The 26972-nt window shown below is 41.1% G+C and overlaps 4 protein-coding genes across 5 annotated transcripts in view; 1 reads left to right on the forward strand and 3 right to left on the reverse strand.

Annotated features, from left to right (window-relative positions):
- Positions 1-26972, reverse strand: part of LOC145438243 (peroxisomal multifunctional enzyme type 2-like) — a 364670-nt gene that overhangs the window by 278853 nt on the left and 58845 nt on the right. The window lies entirely within an intron of this gene.
- The window catches only part of LOC145438250 (uncharacterized), a 126281-nt gene that overhangs the window by 87739 nt on the left and 11570 nt on the right, over positions 1-26972 (reverse strand). The window lies entirely within an intron of this gene.
- Positions 1-26972, forward strand: part of LOC145438251 (uncharacterized) — a 107208-nt gene that overhangs the window by 60720 nt on the left and 19516 nt on the right. The gene's annotated exons all lie outside the window — the stretch shown is intronic.
- On the reverse strand, positions 1261-25971 carry LOC145437135 (microfibril-associated glycoprotein 4-like). 2 transcript variants are annotated; one of them, XM_080314299.1, is made up of 6 exons: positions 25600-25971; positions 6755-6817; positions 6496-6653; positions 6013-6109; positions 1710-1803; positions 1261-1623 (listed from the first exon to the last, which is right to left on the reverse strand). In XM_080314299.1, the coding sequence occupies exons 1-6, from the start codon at positions 25928-25930 to the stop codon at positions 1314-1316; spliced, it is 1053 nt and encodes a 350-aa protein (XP_080170425.1). In that variant the 5' UTR covers positions 25931-25971; the 3' UTR covers positions 1261-1313. The 2 variants fall into 2 exon arrangements, with proteins under 2 accessions (XP_080170425.1, XP_080170424.1); XM_080314298.1 differs by lacking the exons at positions 1261-1623; positions 1710-1803; positions 6013-6109; positions 6496-6653; positions 6755-6817 and adding exons at positions 18610-19542; positions 19635-19728; positions 24111-24207; positions 24493-24650; positions 24751-24813 and having other exon boundaries at positions 25600-25960.

A 26972-nucleotide genomic window follows, 5' to 3' on the forward strand; every position in this document is an offset into this window, starting at 1 on the left:
TACTTCTACTTCTACTTGAGTAGCTTTTTTGACTACTTTGACCACCTCTGATGAATACACAAAATTGATGTTTACAAATTGGAAAACGGGCATCCAATCACTAATTGCCCTCTTATATTCAACACCAGGGCAGGGTTCAGACATCGCATTGACAAGCACGCATCGCGACAATTGCATTTCCCTATTTACGTTCGCAAATTGGTACTGGAGTAAACGATCATGCGCTGGAATGAATTTCAATTCGCAGGCATAAACGATAACACACTTTCCAATTTGGCGCTGGGATTAAAACACTATCAACCAAGGTCGTGTATTTGCTCATCCAATTCAGAATGGAGACGATGTTTCTTGGCGTGCGGCATGCGCGCCTCCAAATCGAAATGTGGAGGAAGGTCACGTTTTTATTCTCTGGTGTCGCTTATATATTCGTTTATTACTTATCGAACCACACAGTTGGCCATCGTTGTTGAGCTGAAAACGAAATTGCGGGTATACCCATAATAAACCAATTACGGAGCAAACGCGGCAATTCCTGCCTATACCCAGGCTTGGTGCCTATGTATGAACTTGAATATGGTTACTGGTTGGTTAGAAAACATGGTGCAAAGTGCCAACGTGGCAACAGTTCTTAATCTTGTGAACGATTATCGTAAAATTATGTGAATTCAACCATTTAGTATAAGCGCAAGCATCTTATGAAATACATCGGAGCCGGAGTTACCGTTCAAACAACCGGCTCCTGCTCCGGCTCAACTGAAAATGCACGGCTCCGGGGCTTCGGCTCCGGGGCTCCAGCTTCGGCTCCGGGGTTCCAGCTCCGGCTCCGGCTCCAAAGCCCTGATCTGTACAAACCTCGACGGGGATTGCGAATTTAAGTACAAGGTGGGCGACATTACCCAGGTCGAATTATATTCGAAATACATGTACTATGAGCCTTCGAACGTCTTACACTAGATATAGTCTAGGTATACGGTATCGAATAGTTGGAGCCCGCGAAATCGCCGTCGGTTCAACAGTTATACCACATAGTTAAAACGGCATCCATGGATGCTCTGATTTGGGTAATAATGACTGCCGAACGTAAAAATGCTGCATGACGATGTGGTCGTGTAAAAATTAATCTGAAATACACATCTTTTATGCCCCTCTAGACATAGCCAAGAAAGAAATAGCGATCTCTCGGCAGTCTTTCCAGGATTCAGTTATATTTTCAATGCATTTTATGAATAAATCCTTTCAACACGCGTCGACTGCGCAAGTTACTGTCATACCCGGTAGGTGTTAATCATGTCGTTTTTCGATCTTTCAACACATCAGGCAGGCCTAATTTTCATTTCGGCAAATTTCAGTGAGTATCCGTGACCATTTGTCCAATGGACCCACTCCACGCCGTCGGCGCCGGAGTACGTGCCTTGAGATTTGTAGTGGCCGTTCAAATTCACATGATGACAACCTTTGTACCACATGCCTCCCTTGTAACTTCCTGAGCAAGTCATTCCGTTGTCGCGATCTTTAGTGTAAAACTTTTGCCCACTGTGATAGGTTAAGGAATCCCCGGCTGTACCAGAATATCCTCCGACCTCCAACGTATACTGAGATGACGCATCTCCTACTACGAATTTTCTGTAAATGAAGGTTCACTGTCAGTTCTTTTTCTATCATATCACCAGCATTATATTCCCGCAAAGTTCAGCTGAAATTTAACTTACGAGTACTTCGCGTACGCAGCATTTCCGTCCCAATCAGCAATATCTACCCGCAATTCTGCTCCATTCTGGGTTAATAAATGTAGATGGCGTAAACCTGAACATTAATTTTGCTTTAACTATTATTAAGTTTACAGGAGAATGCACAGTATGATCAACTGGATAGAGAGTTATCAACTTATACGGTTTACAACCTGATTAGCTTATGTATAAATTATTATAAGAAGCCTAAGTTGACAGCGGACGAATATGCGAAACTGACTCTGCGTTGTTTGCCATGAATACAAGGTATATACTGAATTATTATATTATTTGTGCAAAACCAAATCGATTTTTACACACCGACTTCGCCAGTGCCCGTTCTTTGATAACTTTGTAGGCTATATGCCATATCTCACTGAGTTTGCAGGGCTATTTTATCTCGTTCTAGTATTTTCGACTATATGGTGTAGACCAGTGTTTCTCAACCGTTTTCACTTCGCAGACCAGTAAAATTAAAAAAAAAAAATTGGCGGACCGGTAGACCTTAAGAAATTGAAATCAACCCAAATTGTAAAGTCTGAAGCCGTTTTCCCGAAAGTATAGTAGGCCTACTAGAACAGGGGTTCTCATCCATCATTGGTCGTGGCCCATTTTCTGGTTTGAAAATGTTCTGCGGCCCACCTCTTATGCAAGAGAGTCATAGTCATGTTCAATGCGTGGTAATCGCCGGCGCCGACATGCCTATTTCTCTGGAACATCCGCATTTTTTATCTTACTACGAATAATATCAAAGTCTGAACCGCTGGCATAGCATCGCGCGAAGCGCGACGAATATTTTCAATTGAATAAATCTCCTCAGAAACGACCATCGAAATAGTTTTGGGCCCTTTGAAGCTCCCCCCAATTGAAGTTTTTTGGTGCGAAAGTTACGACCTTGGTAGATCGTATAACTCTGGTGTATAATATGACCGTCCGCTGTTCCACTCACAACGCGAAACCCAATGATCTAATCCCGACATCCACTGTTTGATTGGGGTTTTAGTTCAACTATGGTGGGGAATATAGTATAACCATTCTGGGCCAGCTTCAAGCAATTCTTTGGTGAATGGATTACAACTGAGAAGTGGAAGAATAAGAATTTTTAAATATGTAAGCTTTATGTACAAAATACAATGAACATGGTATGCCTTGTATTACCAACTGCAGTAGCGATGTCAGAAGATTCAATCTAATGATTCAATCAATTCATGGGACTCTTACATTATGTACAATTATTTCAAGGCCGGGCGTTTCAAACTGACTCCAGAGATTGATGTGCTGCGCTAAATCCCCAATCCATTACGATTCGTTGCGGTGGTGCCCTATACTTCCACAGGAACTTCATAATTGGCAAAAAGTTGCAATTATGGGTATTTCTATGTTACAATAATATGACCTGCCGTAGTACAGTAAAGCTACATCGAATACACTTCGGTTCCAGTTTAATGCTGAACGCCCTTTTCAACGACATACGACCCACCGGAATACTTAGTTACTTCAGCATTAACTTCCGGGTATAATACAATCGACATTATTTTCGTTGCTGTAAGCAGTAGGTTGCCATTGCCGGGGCGACATACTTGTACATTGTGACTCCACACGTGCCACTACACGTCTGATCAGAGTCGGATAAACAGCTTGTATCCTCCGTATAATTCGATAATATGAATATATTTTTGAGCGAATAACATAACAAACATAACTAAATTTTCACTAATTCTACAATTTTCAAAATAGCTCCGTTACCCCCCTCAAAATGCTATGGTGGCCCCCACAGTTTGGGAACCCCTGTAATAGAGAGTGACAATTTGAGGGTCTGGACCGTAATTAAATATGTTCATGATGTTGTATTCATGTGATTTTACGGCAGTGTCTGCTGAGTGCTGAGTCGACATAAAATTGCCTTGTCCAGATATACATCCTTTCGCACCGAATGCCAGGGATTAAACGACAATACTTTTCTCCACGACAATATCCAGAGAAGAAGCGTTTCGGAGACGGACCAAGCACCTTGTCGAGCTATCTTGCTCATTTCCCAATACTACCAGACGTACTATCAGAGTACAATGCGCCACACGAAAACACCTGACAACGGCGACAGGTATGGCCATCCACAAAATGAATGAACCGTAAACGAATGATCGTGCAAACTACGCGCTGTGGCGAGTCGCTCGCATGTCAAATTGAACGTGTTTCCTGGCCTAATATCACCTCACGAAGTTAATCACTTTAAAATTCGATGTTGTATTTACTTTACCAATGGACAAGCCTACAACATATAGTATCTTGAAATTAAGGTATCAAATTTTAATATACCTCGCGGACCGGTAGAAAAGTCGTCGCGGACCGGCAGTTGAGAACCACTGGACTGCAGACCACGGTGGAACTTAATTGTTTGATTTCTTTTACCAAGTCGTTGCGACCATCCTTTCCCTACTCTACATTAGAATTGTTGTAGTAATGTAGTATCCCGTGTTGATAAAACTGATAATGAACATGAAAATATAATGATGATGATCATGACATACAGGTGGGTGGATATGGTGATATGTCGCTACACGACAAGGTTGGCATTTAAAACAAAAATCAATTTAAAACAAACATGTTTAAATCAAGTCCCTTGTTTAAAACATTTTTATAGTTTTTTTTCGAAGCTATGACGACACGAATATTCAATTGCGACGTCATAGTGGATTGACATTGACAATTAAAATATAAGGTATAAGATAAAAATATAGCTCCTTGGACGAAATGTCAACGTACTATTGCTGTTGAATCGACTGTTTTGACTTTTGAGGGTTCCAACCCTCCCATATCGTATATGTCGGCTATATCGGGTGGTAATTGTTCGTAGGCTCATACAACATGTTTTTAGGAAACTATTTACACAATTATGGCATAATTTACCAACTTAAACAAAACACAATTTTTTTTAAGGCCTTTGTTTGAAACACAGTTTAAAACACGTTTTAAACAAAGTGTTTTAAACATCCATTTCTTTATAAATGCAGCCCTATATACGACCTTTCGTCGTTTCAGTGTAGGAATTACTTTGTACTAGTGAGACTTTGCAAACTCTTTATAAAACTATATTTATGAAATTGTAGCAGGGTTGTAGCCAAGTCATAAGGTTCTGAGTCACAAGTCAATCTCCCTTTTATAATTTAGACTCGAGCCATTGTCAATTCACCACCGGTGAGTCAAGTCCTAGTCCAAGTCCGAGAGCAGAGGTTCGAGTCCGAGTCATAGTGTTATGACTCAAGTCCGAGTCCAAGTCATTGTGTTGACTTCCTTGTTAAATCCATTTATTACAATTCTGCTCGGTGATATCGAATGCTTTTCTGTATTAAAAGAAAATGATTCGAGTCAAGTCGAGTCATCAACAAAATCGCGACTCGAGTTATTGCAACCCTGGACAGTAGTATATATTAGCATGAGAGTTAAACAAATTGTCCGTCACACGCAGTACCGAAACAGCACTTCGTCAGCCCACCCCCAAAGAAGACGTTGGCCCTGCCCCCATAGGGTGATAAACCAGACCCCCATCAGGCTATACGTTTTGCCGCTACTTATCAGCGAGTTACGCTGTACTGTTCAGCGAGTCAGCTTATATCACCTAAATGTGCAAGGCGCGAACATTTTCTATAGGTAATGATTGAATCAGTTATGATCGGGATTTGCATATGTGTTGCTATCAATTTATATCCTCTCTCTGCTCACGCAGTCAAGTTTACCGGTAGAGCTGGATGAGATGTCTTTGAAAATGTAGGGCCCTTAAATAATAATTAAACATATTCGCGCGGACGCGTTGGTATAACGACTGTCATGTCAAAAGATATTGTAATCGCACAAATGTACTGAACTATAAAAGACGGACACGATCTGAAATTGGTATTTCTTCGCCGGTAAATAATTTTTCTGGCACGCTTCTCGAAGTCGCATGTTACACGGCCTAAAACGTCATATGTATTGGTGCGTCGTGGGGTGGTAATGGCCGACGCCGAGATGCCCATTTCTAAACATCATGCGTTTTTTTTCTTTGGGGAACGATAGCCAAATATCAGGATATTTTGCAACATTAAATCGATGAATAAGTTCCATAAATTTTCAGAAAATACTTTATTATTTAAGTTAATTTACGAAATAATTTTGGGGCCCTTTCGGGCTTGCCTCCCTTCCCCAATTGGGGGGTTTGGGGTGCAGCAGTTATGGTCCTAGTCACACGGGTATATTTTCTTGAAGAGGAACAGAATGTATACGATATGTGTATTGTAGGGCTACCTACCGAGCCAAAATTCTCCATCTGGCCGTCCGAATCCCGCCTCATAGTCGTGAAAATTCCGTTGAAAATCTTCCGAACCATTGATACGCCGCTGAAACACCTATCAACGACGAACCCGTTAATATATTAATCTTTCAAGCACTAGACTTAATGAAAGTAGTCACCGGCCTAGCTCAGCTTGACCAAATCTATATACAAATACATACGTCCTCTTTTCTATGACACAATAAAACTACTCCGATAAGAAGTGGTAATGAAAATGCAGGATCTAAGTATCTATTGGAAATAGTTTCGATCGTGGATTCCTATACATTATTTTTCCGCTAGCTTTCAACAAATTGCAGAATCGCCTATTTGAAATGCATTTATCCAGCGCAATGTAAAAACGGGCAAGTTGAATAGATTTATCTCTATCAAAAGTAGTGGTTACCAGAAATACTAGGCATTATCTGATATTATCATGGTTACAGCTATCAAGTTATTTACAATCCATCCTCCTCCGTCCGTCTCCTGGTCACAATATACTTCCACAGCTCTCTGCATGCCACTAGGGTAAATATCGTAAACGCCGCCAGTCGCGTTAGTCCGTTTGACATCCAATTGGGACACAGACATGCAGTTGGTCGAGGACATTCTTCGTAGAGCTGTAAAGAATTATTACATTTCCATTTATTCCGAAAATTCTTTATACTAGGAAATCATCTGTATGAGCGGAAGGCGAGGAATAGTTTTTGTTCATGCTTACTTTTCTCCAATTGCTGGACTTTTTCTTCTAAAACAGTAAGCTTCTCATTCTGATCCGAGGTGCCTAAAATTAAATCGGAAATGATCGTGACGGATGCTACTAAAGTAGGTGGTGATTTCTTAGTACTAATGAACGGCAGGCCGTATAAGTATTTAAATGACAGCGTAATAAAGATAATTGTGTTGAGGCATAATAGCCTATATTAATGATACATAGGGATGGTGTGAACCTCTGAAAGGTTCGGGTTCGTGTGAACGCGAACCTTTTTGAAAGGTTCTGTGTGAACACGAACGTGAACCTCGTGACGTCATATTGCTAATTCCAACCCTATCTTTCAATGAAGGGATAGCCTGTACAGTGTACACGATACCTAGCGAAGACTCGAGCCACATAATGTCACGTTGCTGAAGTACATATTGGCGTTTAAAACGTCGCTAAATGTATCAACCGCGGTTATCAAAGGATATAATAATCTCATAAAATCTATACATTCCGTCGCTTTGCCAACAATTTCGACGAGGACTTACCAGGGAATATAAGCTTACGCCTTAACGGTCTTAGCCAGACCGGACAATGTGTTCGGAGTCTGAGTATTGCTACATTTATATTGAGCAGAGTGTAAAACGGGTTTCTATACTCGCTACCGATACCATAAACAACAAGTTATATAACAGTAGCCAGCACCTTAATCGTACGGATTTGGTTTTAATGATACAGTAAAGATATGAAGTCAAGATTGACCCCGTACGCCCGCTCGATTTTTTACATCAGAAAACGATATCAATGTCATTGATTGGTTGAATAAGCATCATTCGCTGACTACGTATATCGCTCGTGATGTTGTGTGATTGCGGGTCTAGCGCACAGCAGAGAGTCACTAAATATTCACAAACGGAAGGCTGGATATTTCGAGAAATTTTTTGTAACAAAAAAGCAAGTAAAACTTTTGAGGTTGTCAAGGTGCATGCTCGTTTAGCGTTGATTTTTTATGCTGCCAGCGCCATGCATAGAGTGACCCGCAGTTAAAATGCAATAAATTTGAACCAAAGATCTGATAATGAAGTGGAAGTTACAATTTATTAAAAAGGTTCACAGTGCAGAACCTACCAAGGTTCTGTTGTGAACGCGAACCTCTAAATTTCCGAGGTTCACACACAGAACGCGAACGTGAACCTCACGTTCACACCATCCCTACAATATAGCCTACTTCGTCGCTACTATAACGCACAGTGACTCAATGTTGCAAAACTGCGGCCATCCGAAGCTACACTCTGATGCTAAGTTGTTATGAAAATTTGACGCGAAAAAATGATGGAGTTCTATGCACGGACTGCCATAGTTAAGTTTATCAGAAGGTATGTTTTGGTTTGAAAATCTGCTGACGAAAAGGGGGGAAACCGAAAGTCCAAAATGAAGACTACAATGGGCGAGTAGCTCAAGTAGGTATAGGAGATAAAAAGTATATTACTTCCCCACTCACCACCTCTGAATTTAATATGATATCCAAGAGTAAGCTCTGAGGAAACAATGCTATGCTAAACCTGTATAGCTTACCGTCGAGTGACTATAAATTGTCCGGGTCCTCATGGTTTCGGGTTTGTGCGCATATCTAGTAGGCGGTTTTAATAGCTTATGTTTTAAATGTAAACTAAAGCAAGCTTAGATCTGACCTGTTTCGATCATCCGGGTGAGTCTGCCATAATTCACAACACCCTCTGGTCCCACAGGACCTGGTGGTCCCATTGGTCCGGCCTTGCCATTCCTCATCAGATGAGCCGTTCTAGTTCCGTTGCGGCGTCCATGTCGCCAATCACAATATTGATTCAACTGCTCGGCCAAAACATTTGGATACATTTCTTGGCCAGATGCTTTCAAAGTAATAGTTACCAGCACCGCACAGGAAAGAGTAAGGCAGACCTGACCCCGGCTACACATAATGCGGAGAGTGGTTTTCTGCAAAAAGATACGCTCAGTATCAGTAGCGTGTTGGCCTACAAAGCGTCTAAATATTGGTAAACTGTACTGAACACTGCGGTGTCTATTTATAATATTGAATTATCTGTCATAAAGACTTTATCGTGTTTGCACCTTGCACCTGGAATCAATGTTTTGACTCAAGACGTCGCTGTGTAGCCTATACCTGCTTCCGAGGTTTCGATCCCGCCTGGTCAATGGAAAGAGAGAGAGAGAGAGAGAGAGAGAGTCCGTCTATGTTTTCGTCCAACTGAACTAGATAACAAAGAGGCAGTAACAGCGATGATTCAGAAGAAAAAATCGTATAAACAGTATTCGGTGTCGAATGGGAATGATCAGTACGGCCTTGTTGGTCAACTATAGTCTTGGTCACTACCGCATCAAACGAGTACAGTATCTCTATCTATAGCTGTAAAATATGTTAATCACAAAGTTCAAATAGTAGCGGTTTTACTGGCAACTATTGTTTACAAGTTTAGGCATTTTCTACTCAACTGTAGAATTTCGGCCCGTTTTTAATGCGTAAGATGACAGAGTTGGACAATACGGACAAATGAAATACATTCCTATTAGTTCGGTGTCTTCTTTGAGTAACTGTTTTAACTAACATGGGAGGATCGCTTATATCGTATCAGGGTTTTCTGGAAGACATAAATGGTATCATCTCTTAGGGAAATCAATACAGCTTCAATTATGCTTGATCGATCGGGCGTGTACGAAACTCCGTGTTTCTGTCTTGATTTGCAAACACTGAACGAGGGATATTTCAATTGGCTTTGATTGATTGAATTAACAATGATCAGTGATCACGTAGCAATATACGGGACTTCTGCCGTAGAACGGTCAGAAATCATGAGACTCGCGCATTTGACAACGGGGCCTGTAGCAAAACACAACACAGTCTTGTTGTGGCGTGTTATGTTCTTGATCTTGCTTGAACGTACGTCGAGGTCGCAATATGAAATCAGTTTATTATCAGCAGAATAACTTAAGACAGGCGACACGATCCAGAGTGCGGATAACCAAAAGACCAGTAGACAACAGGAAACTAACCGATTTCTACAAACCCTACGTAAATGTGGGCAACCCTCTAACTTACAGGGGAGGGCTGTTATGTTCGTGCATTTACGTTTGGTGTCGTTCAACTCTTCATTTCTATAGGACTAGTAATTACCAGATATGAGCGGATTTGGAATTTATATGTCCTAATCCAATCCAAATCCGACACTTCAAATCCAAATCCAAAACCTAATCCATAACTTTTTTATTTTATAATCCATGTCCAATCCTAATCCAATTCCAACTTGAAATTCAGAAAAATGCTAATTTATGCAAGTGAGGGATTGGAAGATTTACTCTCACAACCAACGATTCTCTTGATTTAAGAAAACTTAGCATAGGACTGCACCTCTCATGTTCGAATCGGTAAATCCAATCCAAATCCTAATCCGTTCAGAAAAAGTCTGTAATCCTAATCCAATCCAAATCCGACAAAATTTCACAAATCCTGTTTTTTCAAAACCTAATCCTAATCCATGCTCATCTCTGGTAATTACTGCCAATCATTATTTCCCCGTGTGTCGTGCTTGCATTTATACCTTGTGTTCTGGTCTCCGAATGGAGGCGTGGGTTTGAATCCCACTTCTGACACCAATTGTTGTGTTCTTGATCTTGCTTTGAACAATAACTCATACGACGAGGTTGCAATATGAAATCAGTATATCATCAGCAGAATAAATTAGGACAGGCGTCACGATCCTGGGTGAAGTTAACCGAAAGACAACAGAACACAGGGTATAACGTAAAATGCACGAACACAACTTGGCGAAATCGACATTGGAAAATATACTAATATCGAAAAAATATTTAAATGGAGCTGTGAGACCTAGTACATAGTTCGTACATTTTCGTTTGGTGTCGTTCAACTCTTGATTGACTAGTAACATGTCCACGTTCAAGTCGAAATACAAACAATTACTTCTACCCGTAACTTTCCATGTATAATCCGCAAAATTTTCACGATTTTTTGCCCTAAAATAGGGGGGTGCGTATTATACATGGGTGCAACAAACCTTGAAAAAATCTCCCTCGATTAAAAACTTGAAATCACACTTTTCTTCATGTTTGTTTCCAATCGCACATAACTTTCAGCCATGGCGCACAGTAATTCGTATTATAGAGTGTAACGCGGTGCCAATTAGCGAAAAGCGTGTGGCCAATTAACGAGAGTCGTGTGCACATGCACAAGCACGCGATCTCCCGCTGAGTTGGTTTGCCGTTTGTACGCGAGCGAAATTAGGTCAGTAATAGGCACTAACGCGCGGCAATTCTCGCTAATTCATCGGGTCAACGACAGGCAAACAATCGCATATATACGCATACAAGAGGCCATGTGCGCAAAATATAATCGCTTGCGTAATCAGTCGCATCTCCAACAGACCTGGTGCGCACGACATAACCGTTAGCCCGAGCACTCGCATCTGTAAAATCGTCTTGCGCAAGATGTCGGTTCGTTGGCCTAAACCAGGGGTTCTCAAAGGGTGGGCCACAGGAGCATTTGAGGTGGGCCACAAAGACATTTAGAAAATTTTAGAATTAATGTAAGTTTTTCTATATTTGTTGTGTTAATCGCTAAAGATATATTCATATTATCGAACGTAGGCTACATAAAGCTTTTCATCCGAGTCTGATGAGACGTAGTGGCACGTATGGAGTCGCAATGTACAAGTCCCAAACGGGAGGGAGAAACGTCGGCTTTTTCCACTGGCTATGGCAACCTACGGCTAACAGCAACTAAAGTAACTTGGAGAATATATTAACTGGAATGTATTCAGGGAATGCTGAAGTATCCAAGTATACCGGCCGTTCGTATGCCGTTGAAAGGGGTGTGCAATATACTCGGAATGAAGTGTAATTCATGTATAGATTTACTGTACTTAGGCAAGTCGTATTATTGTAAGATAAAAATAGTCATAATTGCAAATTATCAGCAACTCCTGGTGAAGGTATACTGCACCACCGCCATGAATCGTAACGGATTGAGGATTTAGCGAAGCGAATTAATCTTTGGAGTCGGTTTAAAATGTCCGCCCTGATATCATTGTAGCCTACATAATGTAAGAGCGACATGAATTGATTGTAACACTGGATTGGATATTCCAGTGGTTCTCAACCTTTTTGGCTTCGCGGACCCCTTTTGACCGTCACGGACCCTCGTGGACCCCCTCAAGATTTAGTTCAATTTTAGCTCTATTATGGTGCAACCTTCATCTGTCTTGTGCAAATATGAACTGTAGGCTTGTGATAAACAACAAAATCAGGATTTTTCTTGAAAATAACATCATACTATTCATGTAGAAATTGGTAGACTTTTATCATTTCAAAGCTCGTTTTGCTGCTGTATTTCTTGAAGTACATGGTCGTGTCTTGAAAATCCGCGTCCTCGTTTTGATATGAATGAGGAGGGCCAAAAACCAATTCCGCAAATATAGATGGAGGCTAATGCAGTATTAACGCATAACGCTTCCGACGATAATTTTGGTGTGATCGCAACATTTATGGCACCAAAATGAAAAAAAACATATCTTTTATGAACATATAACGTCCAACATTTATCGCAGGGACGGGCAAGATACGGACCGCGGGTCGGATCCCGCCCGCAACGGCATTTTGATCGGCCCGCAGAGAGTTCCTACCGTCAAAGTGAAAGCCTGATCTAATAGTATAGACACATTTTATGCGCCAAATAATGGAACCATGTTTTCCAACCTGAGAATGACTGTCATGAAACGACTTGTTCTGTTCGGGTTTACAATATATTTACGAGCAAACATTTTCGACCATGAACAATTGAACATTAACAAGGCAAGGCTGCGTACCAATATAACTGGTGATATAAATTTCAAGGTTGGAGTGTAATGCTTTGATAGCAACGAAACACTCCTTGCTCATCAAAAAACAGCTTTGTAGATAGGACATCCGCAATAAGAATGCGCCAAATCTGATAGTCGAGCTTCAAAAGCAGCATCGTCCGATTTATGACGACTGTCAGCCGACAATATTCAGGTTCATTTCAACATGAATATACTATTCAATTGTATATTGATGTTCTGTACCTCCAAGAAGCTGTTCAAATAGTGGTTATGTCTATCGCAGGATAAAATGGATTTTGTGGCGAGGTTTTAATCCCTGCATTCTTTCAAATTAGGGAAATATTTCGGAAATTTTTATTTCAAACGACTGTTCACTAATTTGATGAGACTGACAACTACAAATCGAGAAGACATAACGAAGTCCCCCTGATTGACCTTACTACCTCCATATTTTTATTTTGTCAACAAACCCCAACAAAACGTCTCTAAACAGCAATATGTTTGTATCGGCAAGTTATTGGAAAATTGGCAATGAAAATGAATTTCCACACTACGATAGTTCATATCAAACGATTATTATGATGATATGAGTCATGAGGTTTTAGCAGTTGTGGTGCGAAACTGTCTCATGCTTTCTCAAATTAATAAATAAAATGAAAATTACGTTATCAACCATTTTAAAAATTTAGAGGTCTCGCGGACCCCCTGAAATTGCTTCGCGGACCCCCGGTTGAGAACCACTGAGATATTCTGACATCGCAACTTCAGTTGGTTTGGTACAAGATGTGTTATTGCATGCATATCAAAAATAGATTTCTCCACTTCTCTGTAGTATCGCATTCACCAATAAATTGTTTGAAGCTGACCCATAATGACTATATTATTCCCCACAATAGTGGAACTAAAATCCCAATCACACAGTGGATGCGTGAATTTGGTCATTGGCTACGGCCAAGAAAGGGCTGAGAACCCCTGGCCTAAATCATCTAGCCGCCGGCCTCGCAGGCTTTGGCTGCTCTCTACTATCGTTTAGAGCAGGGGTGGGCAAACTTTTGAGCTCGCGGGCCGCATTCAACATCTGAATCCCTTCGCGGGCCGCACTATATAAAATTGGGATCATAAACCAAAACGCAATGTTGCTGGTATTTGATTATATAGTGAGGACATGGAGATAATATATATGCTTATTTGAAACAAACCAAACATTGCTATGATGATATCGTACACGCGCCAGAAACAATGGCGAGATTTCATAGGCTGGTCGACCTTAATAACCAATTTGTCAAAACTATAGAGATGAAAGTCTGTTGTCCCGATTCTTAGAACAGGATTGAAATTTAAATCTGTGAGCAATGATCAGTTCATAGATTGACTAATTCCGCTTTGGGTTCAGTTCCAGGACACACAATGCTGACAGCATCATAACCATGTTAGCTTCAAACACGCTTCTACTATATGTGTAGATTTCGCGCCCCCTTATCGTCATATCACAAAACGCAATCAGGATGCTATAGCCAACCTAACGCATTGTTTGGTGGCATGGGAGGTGAGGACTATTGATGGGGGATTTTTAATATGAAATGCATACTAAATACAGAGCAATAATTATGAATTGGAAGAATTTTTTCAGTTGAGCTCACCTTCGCGAGCTCACCTCTTCAGATGCTTTCATGACCCCAAGGAACACGCGTCCCCCCAGGTTGAGACCAACTTCCTTAGAATTATCATGGTGAAATATACTGAGAAAAAGTTTAATCAAGTCCCTGTAATAATTTGATTTTTAGTACGCATTTTATCAAAATTTTTAATAAGTTTCTTTAGACTCTCGCGGGCCGCACAGTACGGTGTTGCGGGCCGCATGCGGCCCGCGGGCCGTAGTTTGCCCACCCCTGGTTTAGAGACAATGCCGTTAATTGTATAATGATTAGCAATCGCATCTGTAATAGGTCTCGTGCTCAAGATGTCGTGTCGTTGTCCTGAACTATCGCGCGACCGGCCTCGCAGGCTTTGTCTGCTATCGTTTAAAGGCAATCCCGTTAATTGTATAGTGATTTGCGATGGTTATGTCATGATTGTTCAACAGTGGCATCGCAAAGCAGAATGACATCGTGTACTAAATCGGAACTATTCATGTACTGAAATGCAGGGTGCGTACTATACATGGGTACAGGGTTTTTCCCAGAATTTGCATGCTATTTTTAGGGGTGCGTATTATACATGGGGGCGTACTCTACTTGGAAAAGTACGGTAAATGAATACTAGTCCATCCTCAAGATTGCCGGAACACGACCTGACCTATTCATCTCCCTATGGAACATTGTATCGCGCTATTCCATTATGCGGTATATGATATAACAGCTGTTAGTCGACATCGGAAATGTCATTACTGCCCTAAAAATTCAGTGTCCAACCTGAAACTTGGTAGAGTGTTAGATACCACCATGAAAACATAGGCCGTACCAAATTTCAAGACTCACAGCGGTGTGTAACACCGTAAAAATCGGCATAGAACAGCAACGGTCGACTCAATGCTTAGTACTTGTCTAGGGCAAGTCAAAAGTTGCCGCACCTGTTCAGTAATTTGGCCGAATATTATGAATAGGTAAAGTGAATCGTCGTTTCTTTATTATGAGCGGCTTTGGGAGAGTATATGCGTATAGCTTGTTATGAGCGCTACCGGTGCAAGAGAATATATGTCCCGGCTAAGTATTTACAAGCGACACACAGAAGACAGTGCGATTTTCGCCGTAATTTCGCTATGTATTGATTGCTCTGCGTCTATAAAAAGTAATAGTATAGTAGTTATAGTAATAGTAGTTGTAATAATAGGTGAGGCGATGCCGATTTCCAAGTTGCCCTATAGAACGAGCCATCACTGTTATCATAAATCGGGAGTGGCCAACCTTTTTGCCATTCAAGGCCGCATTTCGACTATTCATGTTGCCTATACGGCCGCATTTCGGGGCAAGGTCGTAATGATCTATAGAGCTATAGCTGGACACCAAATACCCATGTTAAAGAGTCTATGTCCGTTTCCGGCGAACTCCTGACTAATCTATTTAATCATATATAGGCATGTTATACGCACCGAAATCGTCAGTGGTCTCTGGTCATGTAATGGGATTTGCTCATAGTCGCGCGAAGTGCGAAAAAAATGTTCAGATTGGCTATTGAATTTCGTCATTATTATAAGTAGTTTTACATATTACTATCAAACAGTTATCCTTTCTCACCCCATGTGATCAGATTCGCCGGTAGAGTTGACGGAAGGAGTGTTTTCAAAGAATTAGGGAAAGTTATATAAGCATATTCTTTGAGTTAAGCGAAGTACTTTTCCAGCTGTTCGAAATACTCGTCCAAGCTGCTCTTGACGCTCTCGATGCGGGACTTCTCCTCTTCCAGTTTCATGACGGCTTCCTTTTCCGCTTCCAAAGCCGCGATTTCGGCGTCAAGTTCGAGCTCGAGAGCCTCCAACTTTGCATTGTCATTGCTGTCATCCTCCCCCAACTCCGTTAATTTCTTGTCGAGTTCATCCTTAATCTCTACGTACGGTTCGTCCTGACCGTGCATGAAAGCAGCATACGTGGCCTTTAAGTAATCGTACATATTACTATCAAACGGCTATCCTTTCTCACCCCATGTGATCAGATTCACCGGTAGAGTTGACGGAAGGAGTGTTTTCAAAGAATTAGGGAAAGTTATATAAGCATATTCTGGTAAGTCAGTGGTTCCCAACGTGGGCGATTTGGCGGTCTAGGGGGGCGAAAATAACGAAGGGGGCGATAGGGGGCGAAAACGGACGAAGGGGGCGATAGGGGCGATAGGGGGCGGTGGCGCGTTAAAACGGCTATATTGGAGTCAGGACCGTAACTGCCGCACCCCAAACCCCCAATTGGTGGGCCGAACTCGAAGGGGGCCCAAAATTATTTCGTGAATTAACGTAAATTATAGAGTATTTTATCAGAAATTCATGCAACTTTTTTTAAAATTTAATATTGTCATGTGTCTTGATTTTGGGGTACCCTTCCCCCAACAAAAATGCGCATGATTTATGAAAATGGAGACTTCGGCGTCGGCCAATACTGCGCCACGACGCACCAATACATATGAAGTTATAGGCCATGTAACATGCAACTCCGAGAAGTGTGCCAGAACGATCAGCAGCGAGAAGACCTTGGACGAAAAGGAATGCCCTTGTGCTGACCGAAGACTTCGATATACATATATGTTTAATTGTCCTTATGCGCCTCAATGGCTGGCGTCGAATTTTCCTGTCCTGGCGATCTGAACCCGACAAGACAAATGCCACCCCGCGGGGAAAAATTATATGCCACTAAAGAAATACCCATTTGAAACAATATGCGTCTTTTAGTTTGGTACGTTTTGGCGATATCCACATCTTTTGACATAGCAGACATAGGAGGTCACGAAATAGCATCATGTAACGAAGTCAATATAACAAAGGATCCACCCGAAGATGTTTAATTATTATTTAGGGTTCCTACCTTTTCCAACACACCACACTCAGCTCTACCGAGAAATCTGATTACGTGAGCAGAGAGAGGATAAAAAATTGATAGCAATATGTATGCAATTCCCGACCATATTGACCGATTCAAGCATGAATTATATAAATTTGACGCGTTTGGCGCGTTTAGGCGAAGTACGATGACTCACCAAACAGTACATGAATTAGGGTATAGCTGATATGTAACGACAAAAAAGCCCACCGGTTGAGGGGGCTGGAGTTTGGTTTACCACCCTATCGGGGCCCAATACCAACGTTTTTTATGGGGGGGGCTGACGAAGTTCTGTTACGGTCCTGATGGGAGTCAAGTCGGAGAAATGACTTTTTTTAGTCAACTCACGAACATTTAGCTGTAGAAGTGTAATTTCGAGGTCGAGCCGAAAAATTGACCTTTTTTTATTATTCAACTCGCCAGTAATCCCAGTTTATATGCCCATTTTTGGTTCCCAATATTTATGGGGCGATGATCGGCGTGGAGCTTCAAAAGGGGCGATGAGACGAAAAAGGTTGGGAACCACTGGGGTAAGTCATTTGTTATAAGTCACTTTGTTGTATTGTGTTATTTCTTGACCTCCCATCAAGATTGTCGGTATAGTGGAGGAGCACACGATTCCGAGTCGATATTTCTATATGGGGCGCATCATTATCCTTTGCACTATTCGAATCTGTACTGTGGGTGTGGGCTCTGATTGCAAAGGGCGCTACTATATTACGATCGAAAAATGAAGTCACATTGAATTGCGCAAAGCGCGGGGAAAATTTCATGATTAACGGAAACCTCTCAAAAATCGGTAGTCAATTCGTAAATTCAAATTGCATGTTGACGGCCGCCAACACATAATAATTGAATTTTGAGTCTACGGCCGCATAAATTCCCTTCTACGGCCGCAGGTTGGCCACCCCTGTGATAAATATTTCGTTTAAGGAACGGACGTAGACTAGAATATAGGCATGGTGCGAGCGTTCTGTTCCCCTTCGTGTTCGGTATATAGACAAACCTTGATAATCCAGAGGGTCGCGTTCGCAAAAAGAGATTCGGCAGGCTCTGCCATTTAAATATGTTTGAAAAATATCATAACTTTACGGAAATCCTAATTTTTATCAGCATTTCTTGAATGTAAACTTCCTATCACACACTGCATTACGGTAGCAACTAAAAGGAAATCCAACTAATAACTAAGTTGAACCTCGCGTCGCCACAAATTACAGAGATTCGCGAGAATTTTGCTTGAAATAACAGGCCGTTCACTGGTCAGTGGTCAGGTTGTGAAGAATAAATTGGCTTTCTTCCGCCACTGCTGCGTGCTAGGCCCGGGAACGCGTGATACCGAGATCACGAGTCTATCTTCTCGCGAATTAACAGAAACAATTATACCCAACGCAGCCGTTAGATGCAATGCTGCAAAATCGTTCCTACCTGGCCTCTGACGGTACAATACCGGGTGGGAATGTCGGGCGAAAATATCACTCCAGATCATATATAATTTTACGAGCAATTTAATATAATACCGTGGCAGGACATATAGCTCCAGCCGCTGACACCGGGCGTAGTCTGAATAGTGACTATAAGTATATGCTACTGCGGTCGCAGAGGGGGGTAAACTGGACGTCAAAATGTTATTTGGGGAGTGAATTAACCTTCTGATATCATGTATTCATGTTCACATGGGACCTTTCATGAACGTTCATGTTCACATGAACCAGAACCTGTTTTTATCGCACCTATAGAAGTACTCAATAGACATCATTGGCGTAGCCAGGAGGGACGAAAGGGGCCATGGTCCCCCTGGGATTTTTAGTAACTTTTAGTAAATCAATATAAAATAGAGTCTTTTTGGGCGATAAATACAACCTGAAATTTATCTTCGCGCCTCGAATGATTTAGTGTAGCTATATTTTAAATTTCTATTACAACAACCCCTCTCGAGTCAACTATTTTTTCAAAAAAAAAAACAATTTCCATGATTTTGTTCAACTGCACTCGCAATTATGAGATAACGGCATCGGCATCCACATCCCCCGGGCTGCTCTGCATAGAAAATACAGTTTTTGAAACATAAACAGAGTTCCAAAGTTTCAGTTTCCCGGTTATTTCCTAATCATTCTATACGGGCCTAATCTTCATTTCCGCAAATCTCAACGAGTATCCGTAGTTTCCTTTATAATGATACCATTCCACGCCATCGGCACCAGAGTACGATCCTTGCGGTTTGTACAGACCATTCAAGTTCACATAATGACAGGTTTTGTACCACATCCCGCCCTTATAAAGTCCCGAACAACCCTTTCCGTTGTCGCGATCTTGAGTGTAGAATTTTTGCCCGCTGTGATACGTTAAAGAATCTCCGGCTGTACCCGAATATCCCCCGGCCTCCAGCCAATATTGAGAAGACGCATCTCCCACTATGAATTTTCTATAACAAATGAAGGTCCGCGGTCATTTTTATTTCTATTCTGTCATCAGGAATGGAATCCCCACAAACTACCACAACAATATTATACTTACGAGTACTTCGCGTACGCAGTATTTCCTTCCCAGTCCTCAATATCGACCCGAAACTCTGCTCCGTTCCGGGTCAATAGGTGAAGATTGCGTAATCCTGAACAATGCTTTTACTTTGAGTATTATAAAGTTTAGAGTTCAGACCAAAGTATGACCAATTTGTAAGAAATATTACCAAGTTGCAGCAGCAAGTTATCATCCGCAACTGACTGTACGTTGTTTTCTATGCATACAATGTATGTACTGAATTGCTATATTATTTGTGGAAGTATTATTTTTTGTTTAGACTTTTTGGCCTGATTTATTCAAATTGCCAATCTACTTTTGACCACCTTCATGGCTACAACTATGCAAGCAGTTTTTGCTGCATAAATACCAGCGAGCCCGATTGCCCGTGACTATTGAGATTGCAATAGCGATTTTGACGAGCCGGCTTAGTAGTGTAATTATGTCCGTTTCGTGCAGACCAATCAGAGAAGGCCACGTCGCCCTAATTGCCACGCCTATAGGACGCCCATTGCCACGCCTATAGGATGCCCATTGCCACATCATCAGCTACGCCCATTGCCGCATAAATAACATTCATTATACGTTAGATGCTTAAATTCCGAGACTTGATAGTATATTGCTTCCGAGAAATAAATAACATTCAGATTATACATAAATTTCGAAAACTATGATGCGCGCGCAGTTTGCGCAATCATTCGTTTTCGGTTCATTCATTTTACGAAGGACGGTAACTGCCGCACCTCAAACCATCCAATTGAAGCGGGGCTCAACATTATTTCATGAATGAACATAAATTATATACATTTTTTGAAACTTTATCCAACTTTATTCAAAAAATTTTTGCGTTTCTCCCAAGAAATACTCATGATTTATAGAAATAGGCATTTCGGCGTCAGCCATTACCGAGCAACGACGCGCCAACACATAATGAAGTTTAGGCTAACATAGGACTCCGAAAAGTGTGCTAAATCTCGCCAGCGAGATAACTTTTGGCGAAAACGACTGCCCTTTGTTCACCAAAAACTTCGATCACAGAGAAAAGTTATTTGCCAGTGAAGAAATACCAATTTGGAATAGTGTGCGTAATTTTGTTTAATACGCTTGGGTGATTTCAATCAGAGTTGTAATGACTCGAGTCATGACTCGACTCGAGTCAGACTCGAGTCACGAATTTTTGGTGACTCGACTTGACTCGAGTCATTTTCTTAAAAAGGGAAAATGACTCGACTCGACTCGAGTCAATATTTGGATTGACTCGACTTGTACTCGAGTCATTACGCATGACTCGACCCAAGTCATTGACTCGGCATATTTTATATGACTTGAAGATGAAGAAATTTGCGAATCGTACTGGCTAGATCAACGCATATGACGAATTCTGCCAATATCGCTATTTGTCACCACTGCTTTCGTAGCACTCGTCTGATATCAGATATGCCGCCGTAAAAACAACCGACAATGGCACATTTAGTAGCAAAGCATTGTACAAAATCATCCTGTGATGAAGAGGTAATAGATCCTCCGCAATCAAAGAACTCGGAACTTTTCAATTATACAAGCAGACAATCGAAGCAAAGTGCAATTAGAGGCAATGAAATGACTCAGATGGTCAAATACTTGGAAGGGACTGATAAGCTCATGTGTAGATTTGAAGGCGATGATTCTTTGCATTATTGGGCGACCAGAAATAATGAGTATCCAATGCTCTTCAATGTGGTTCAAAAATGCTTGTCGATTACGTATCTAGTGCACCAGTGGAACGTGTTTCACTAGATGTGGATTTATTCTAAGGCCATGCCCCTATAACATATATGAGGATCTCCTTTCCACTTTAGTATTTTTGAATTGTAACTCATCATTGATTTGATCTGCTGTCAGTCAAAACACACAATACACTCCATCCATTTGACGTTTTGTTAGGTATGTGCATTGTGCACGTGAGTAGTAATGAATGGCTAATGTTGTGTGATGTTTGTACAATAGGGTTGTTGAAAAATAACTTCTTATTTATTTTACTGGGTGGCTACTTGGTAAAATTGTTATGTTGCATAAAAAGAACACCGATTCTGGCTTAATTTCAAAAAGTAGAATCAATGATATGAGAGGAGAAAATTTTATATTTGGAAATAAAGGGAGTGTTTTTGGTGAGAAATTATTTCATATGATATAATTACATCCTAGTAGTAAGCCGACTATTTTTTCATATCCAAAATATTCCACTCAAATGAATTCGCTTTTTCTAGTTTGAATTGAGCCAAATTTGCTATGAATCATATATTCACACAATATAACAATATCATGAGGTGGCCGGTAAAATTCGAAAATCTCTATTTGTAGTTAATCCAAAATTTCCTCTCATATTAGTAACGCTCCGGCGGCTATTTCGGGAGCTGAGCAGGAAAGCTGACCTTTTTTTAGTCAACCATCTGATAATGTGAAAGAAAAACTGTACGTCTCCATAAACATGCATCTGTTGATTCTCTATCAGCTGGTATCTAGACGTGAATTCGTTGGTTCTATATCAGATATGAATTCGTTGATTCTCTATAAGCTATAAGCTAATTCAGGATTGACAACATGAGTTGAACATGACTTCAATAATGTGACTTGGACTCGACTCGAGTCATAACACTATGACTCGGACTTGAGCCTTTAAACGGTGACTTGGACTCGGACTCGACTCGGTGATGAATTGAAAATGACTCGACTTGACTCGAGTCAAAACCACAAAAGTAAGATTGACTCGTGACTCGGAACAATGTGACTTGGTTACAACCCTGATTTCAATATCTACTCACTATATAACAAACAGTAGGTCACGAAATGTTGGCATGAATATGTTTAATTATTATTGGTTAGGTGCCCTACATTTTTCAAGACGACACCTCAATCGAAAATCTGATAATTCTGAGAGTCTAAAAAAAATTTAGGGCTATATATATGCAATTCCCAATATTATTGACCGATTCAGTCATGAATTATAGAAAATTTTCGCACCTCGCGCGATTATGTTACTTAATCTCTCTGCCTAAACTGAGTAGAATGAATGTGTGTCACAGGTACTGGTGAAAACACCTAATCTAGGGTGTGTGGTCTGGGGCCTGGGGATCGGTTTACCACCATGTGGGGCCCAAGACAAACGTTTTTGGGGAGTAGGCTGACGGTCGGCCCTGATTTTGTGGATGGCCAGGTATCGCTTTTGCCGGGTGTTTTCGTGCGGCGCATTGTATTCTAGGTCTGGTGGTAGTGGGCAATGAGCAAGGTTGCGCGACAAGGTGCTTGGTTATCGACTCCGAAACGCTTGTTCTCTCGATATTGTCGAAGAGAAGAAGAATATTCGAGTTGGCGTGGTCGGTTGAATCCGGGGCCTTCGGAGCGGAATACTGTAAATGACTCTCGGCGCTAGCACGTTTATCTGGGCAAGGCAATTTTACCTCGACTCATCAGACCCACTAAACGGTAAAATCACATGGATGCCATCATGAACATAATTAAATACGATCAAAACCCTCAAATGTCACTCTCTAGCACCATATAATTGCAAAAAACGATTGCATACTTCATGTTTTGAGTTGATTTTAATTTTTGAAAATCCACCATGGGGGTAACAACACTAAGCAGTATCATCCTTTATGATACGATGAAGAAATATTCTGACGATTTAATTTTGTAGCTCTCAAAAACAATTATATATTTAGTTAATCATTTTGGTCCAAAAGGCTCAACACATCTTTAATGTACAAAGGGCATCACTCAAAATTTGTACCATACAGTGCCTTTTCGATTTCGACACGCAGTGCTCTGCAGGATACAATACCTAGTTCAAAACATTTCGTGGAAAATAACCCGAGCTGTCAGTTATAAGTATCAGTTTATGAATCTTTTCATCATTTCAAAATACCACAAAACTGCGATGCAGTGAAAAGATAGGATGGCTAGCATGATGGGAGTGTTTTAACGGGGAATTAGCAATCCAAAAGTACGTCAAATTCACTATACATGAATTGAAATAAACCGCTGCATTCATGGAAACATCGTCGGAGGATATTTTGCGATGAGCGCAACGAAAAACGTTGGGATTTGTCAGATTTTGTCGAATGTTAGTTTGCAATGAGAACTCAGGGATATATAGACCTATTATTCTACCATATAATCATATGTCCTTACTACACCATTAACTGCGAGGCCATTTTACTTTAGCGCCCCCATACCGCCCCTCTGAGCCCAGCGCCTCCCATTTCGCCCCCCGAGCGTTTCCGCCCCTTGAAGGTCCAAACCGCTCCCTGGGGGGCGCTGGAGACAAGGTTAAGAACCGCTGCTCTAGATAGAGGAACTTGCTTTGTAATAGCGAGATTTTACATACTCTTTATAACATATGGATGACTTGGCACGATAGTTAACCATGACTCCACACTAGTATGATATCATGAACGCGAACTGAATAAATAAGATATATGTAGGACTGCCTACCGAGCCAAAATTCCCCATCTGGCCGACCGAATCCCGCTTCATATTCGAGAAAATTCCGTTGAAAGTCTTCCGAACCATTCATTCTTCGTTGAAACACCTATCAATGTCGAATCCGTGAATATTAAATCAATCTTTCAAGCACCACACTATATGGCTAATAAAACTAATCCGAAATCAAGGACATAATGAAATATTGGATGTGCCCCAAGTTGGCACCTTTTAATATTGGTTTCGATAATCAATTCCCAATTATATTTCGTCTCTTTATTTTTCCATAAATTTCAAAATTCCATATTTCTAATGCATATCCCGTGCAATGAACAAAATAGCAAGTTAAAATTATCTCAACAAAAACTTATGTAATGTGCATCAACAAGTTTACAATCCATCCTCCTCCGTCCGTTTCCTGGTCACAATATACTTCGACAGCCCTGTGCACGCCACCAGGGTAAATATCGTAGACGCCGCCAGTCGCGTTGGTCCGTTTGACATCCAATGGGGACACAGTCATGCAGCTGGTCGAAGACAGCATTCGTAGAGCTTCAGAAAATCATTTTTATTTATTTCAAATTAATTTATATACTAAAAAATCTTCTCAAACTGAGTGTATAGGAAAGGAACAAATTTTGCTCAAACTTACTCTTTTCCAATTTCCTGACTTTTTCTTCCAGGACGGTAAATTTCTCATTCTGATCGGAGTTGCCTAAAATATCAAATGTAAATGATCGCAGTAGACACAGATGCTACTAAAGTAAATGGTAAACTCTTAGTACTAAGAAACGGCAAACTTCAAAAGAAGAAGAGAATATGTAGGGTTGTCTAAACTCGAGGGTAAACTGCGCCCCTCCCCTTTTGTCGCTGTTCTTGCGATGTCTTCGATAACGAAAGATCAAGGTATAACCCTGTTACACCGGGCATTAATAATAATAATGCCAGTTGGCCAGTGTCAGATTGAGAGACCATACCGGGATATATCACCATTCCCATATCTGTTCATAAGTTCATTACGGCGCAAAGTGTCTTGTATATCGTATTGTACGTTGTGTGAATGCGTGTGTTGAGTTGATGAAAATAATAAAACCGCTGATTCTGATCATTATGATGCGTATCCGGTCCCTTGCTCTGTGACTGTGGACATATCTGTGATATATCTAGTTCGTGCTTTCCGTATTAGTTTATTTTATAAATGTAACATCAGTAGTGCGGACAGGGTCAGGTATATATATGGAGATGGTGGGGACTTGGTGCGCAACTGCTGTGTCAATTTCCTCACCATGAATTGTCATATCAAGTGCCATGGTCTTTGGGCAATGTAATGACTCGAGTATTGCAAACGCGGGCATGTGAGTTTCAAATCCGCCTCAAGCTAATAACCACCCCCCAATGATCGCATTTCGCTTTTTTAGCAGCCCGATTAGTTCGATGTATTAAGCGTGAGCTGAGATCTCACCCGGGGCCTACGATATGAATATCGTAGGCCCCGTCTCACCTGTTTCGATCATCCGCGCGACTCTGTCATAATTCACAATACCCTCTGGCCCGACAGGACCGGGTGGTCCCATAGGACCGGCCTTGCCATACCTTTCCAGATGGTCTGTTTTAGTTCCGTTACGGCGCTCCTGTCGCCAATCACAATACTGATCCAACTGTTCGGCCAAAACATTTGGATACATTTCGTGGCCAGATGCTTTCAAAGGAATAGTTAACAGAACCGCACAGGAGACGATAAGACAGATGTTACCCGAGCTATGCATAATACGCCGTGTGCTTCTCTGCAAAAAGGTAAGATTAGTCGTAGTAAAGTAAAGGCCAACAACCATTCAAAACTGGAGTGACTGGTCAGTGGTCACGTGCCTATAGGCTATACCAGTGCTTTTCAACCTTTTTGAGCTTCATTCGCACTTTTTACGGAAAATAAATTTCATTCGCACAAGCCTACTGAAAATTGCTATACAAAAAGAAGATGAAGATACATAGGAATATTCCGTTCAGATGTGCAACAAATTGGCTACCGTAGCTGTTAGGCCATGAAGTGTCTCATCATGGCAATTTACAACGTTGTAAACTGCTATGGTCTCATTAGAAAGGCAACTATTTTCCCTCGTTTTGAACTCAACTATTTCACTAAAACGCTTCTCGGCAGATGTACAATAACGCCTATAGTGCTTGGATGGACAGGTCTTAAGAACTGTTCTGCACTCCTATCCAAAATGCAGCGTATTTTCCGCGAGTGAAAAACACTTGCTGGCAGAAATCGTTTTTGAGTGATGACACAAAGGTCCAGGAGGCTCCAGTTTGCTCGAAATAAGGGTGAAAAATCCACATGCTTGTGTTCTGGCTTGTGCCTGATGTCTTGGAAAATACGCCCCAATACCGTCAAGGAGAGTAGGCATTTTAGAGCTCTCTACGTTATGATACGTTGCTTCAACTTGAGTTCTGTCTTGTTTTCGAATAAGTCACTCAACTATGTCAATATCCAATTTTCTGTCTCGCGAGTAGTATATGAGAAGATCAAATAAAGTCACGATATTGTTTGATCGACTCTTTAGTTCAATCTAACTTGAATATTCACAACAGTTTAATAACCTTAAAGCAGATTTTTAGACTACCACCAAAATCTGAATTTTTGTGGCATCTCGCAACCCTAGCCTCACCCATGAAAAGGAATTAATTTTTTAGTGTTAGAGTAGTATTACGATTTTACGAGCCTGTATGACATACAGAACTCGCACACCACAATTCTACCCAACACAGCTCTATGAAATATGTCTGACGCACGCGATTTCAAATTAGGGTGAAGTAAATTCCTCTGTGTGTCGCATTTGTACTACTATCTATACTCAGATTGCAAGAACGGGACTA

Source organism: Botryllus schlosseri, chromosome 4, assembly GCF_051294905.1.
Source record: "Botryllus schlosseri isolate E-star chromosome 4, Bs_hap1, whole genome shotgun sequence".
Classification (NCBI taxonomy): Eukaryota; Metazoa; Chordata; class Ascidiacea; order Stolidobranchia; family Styelidae; genus Botryllus; species Botryllus schlosseri.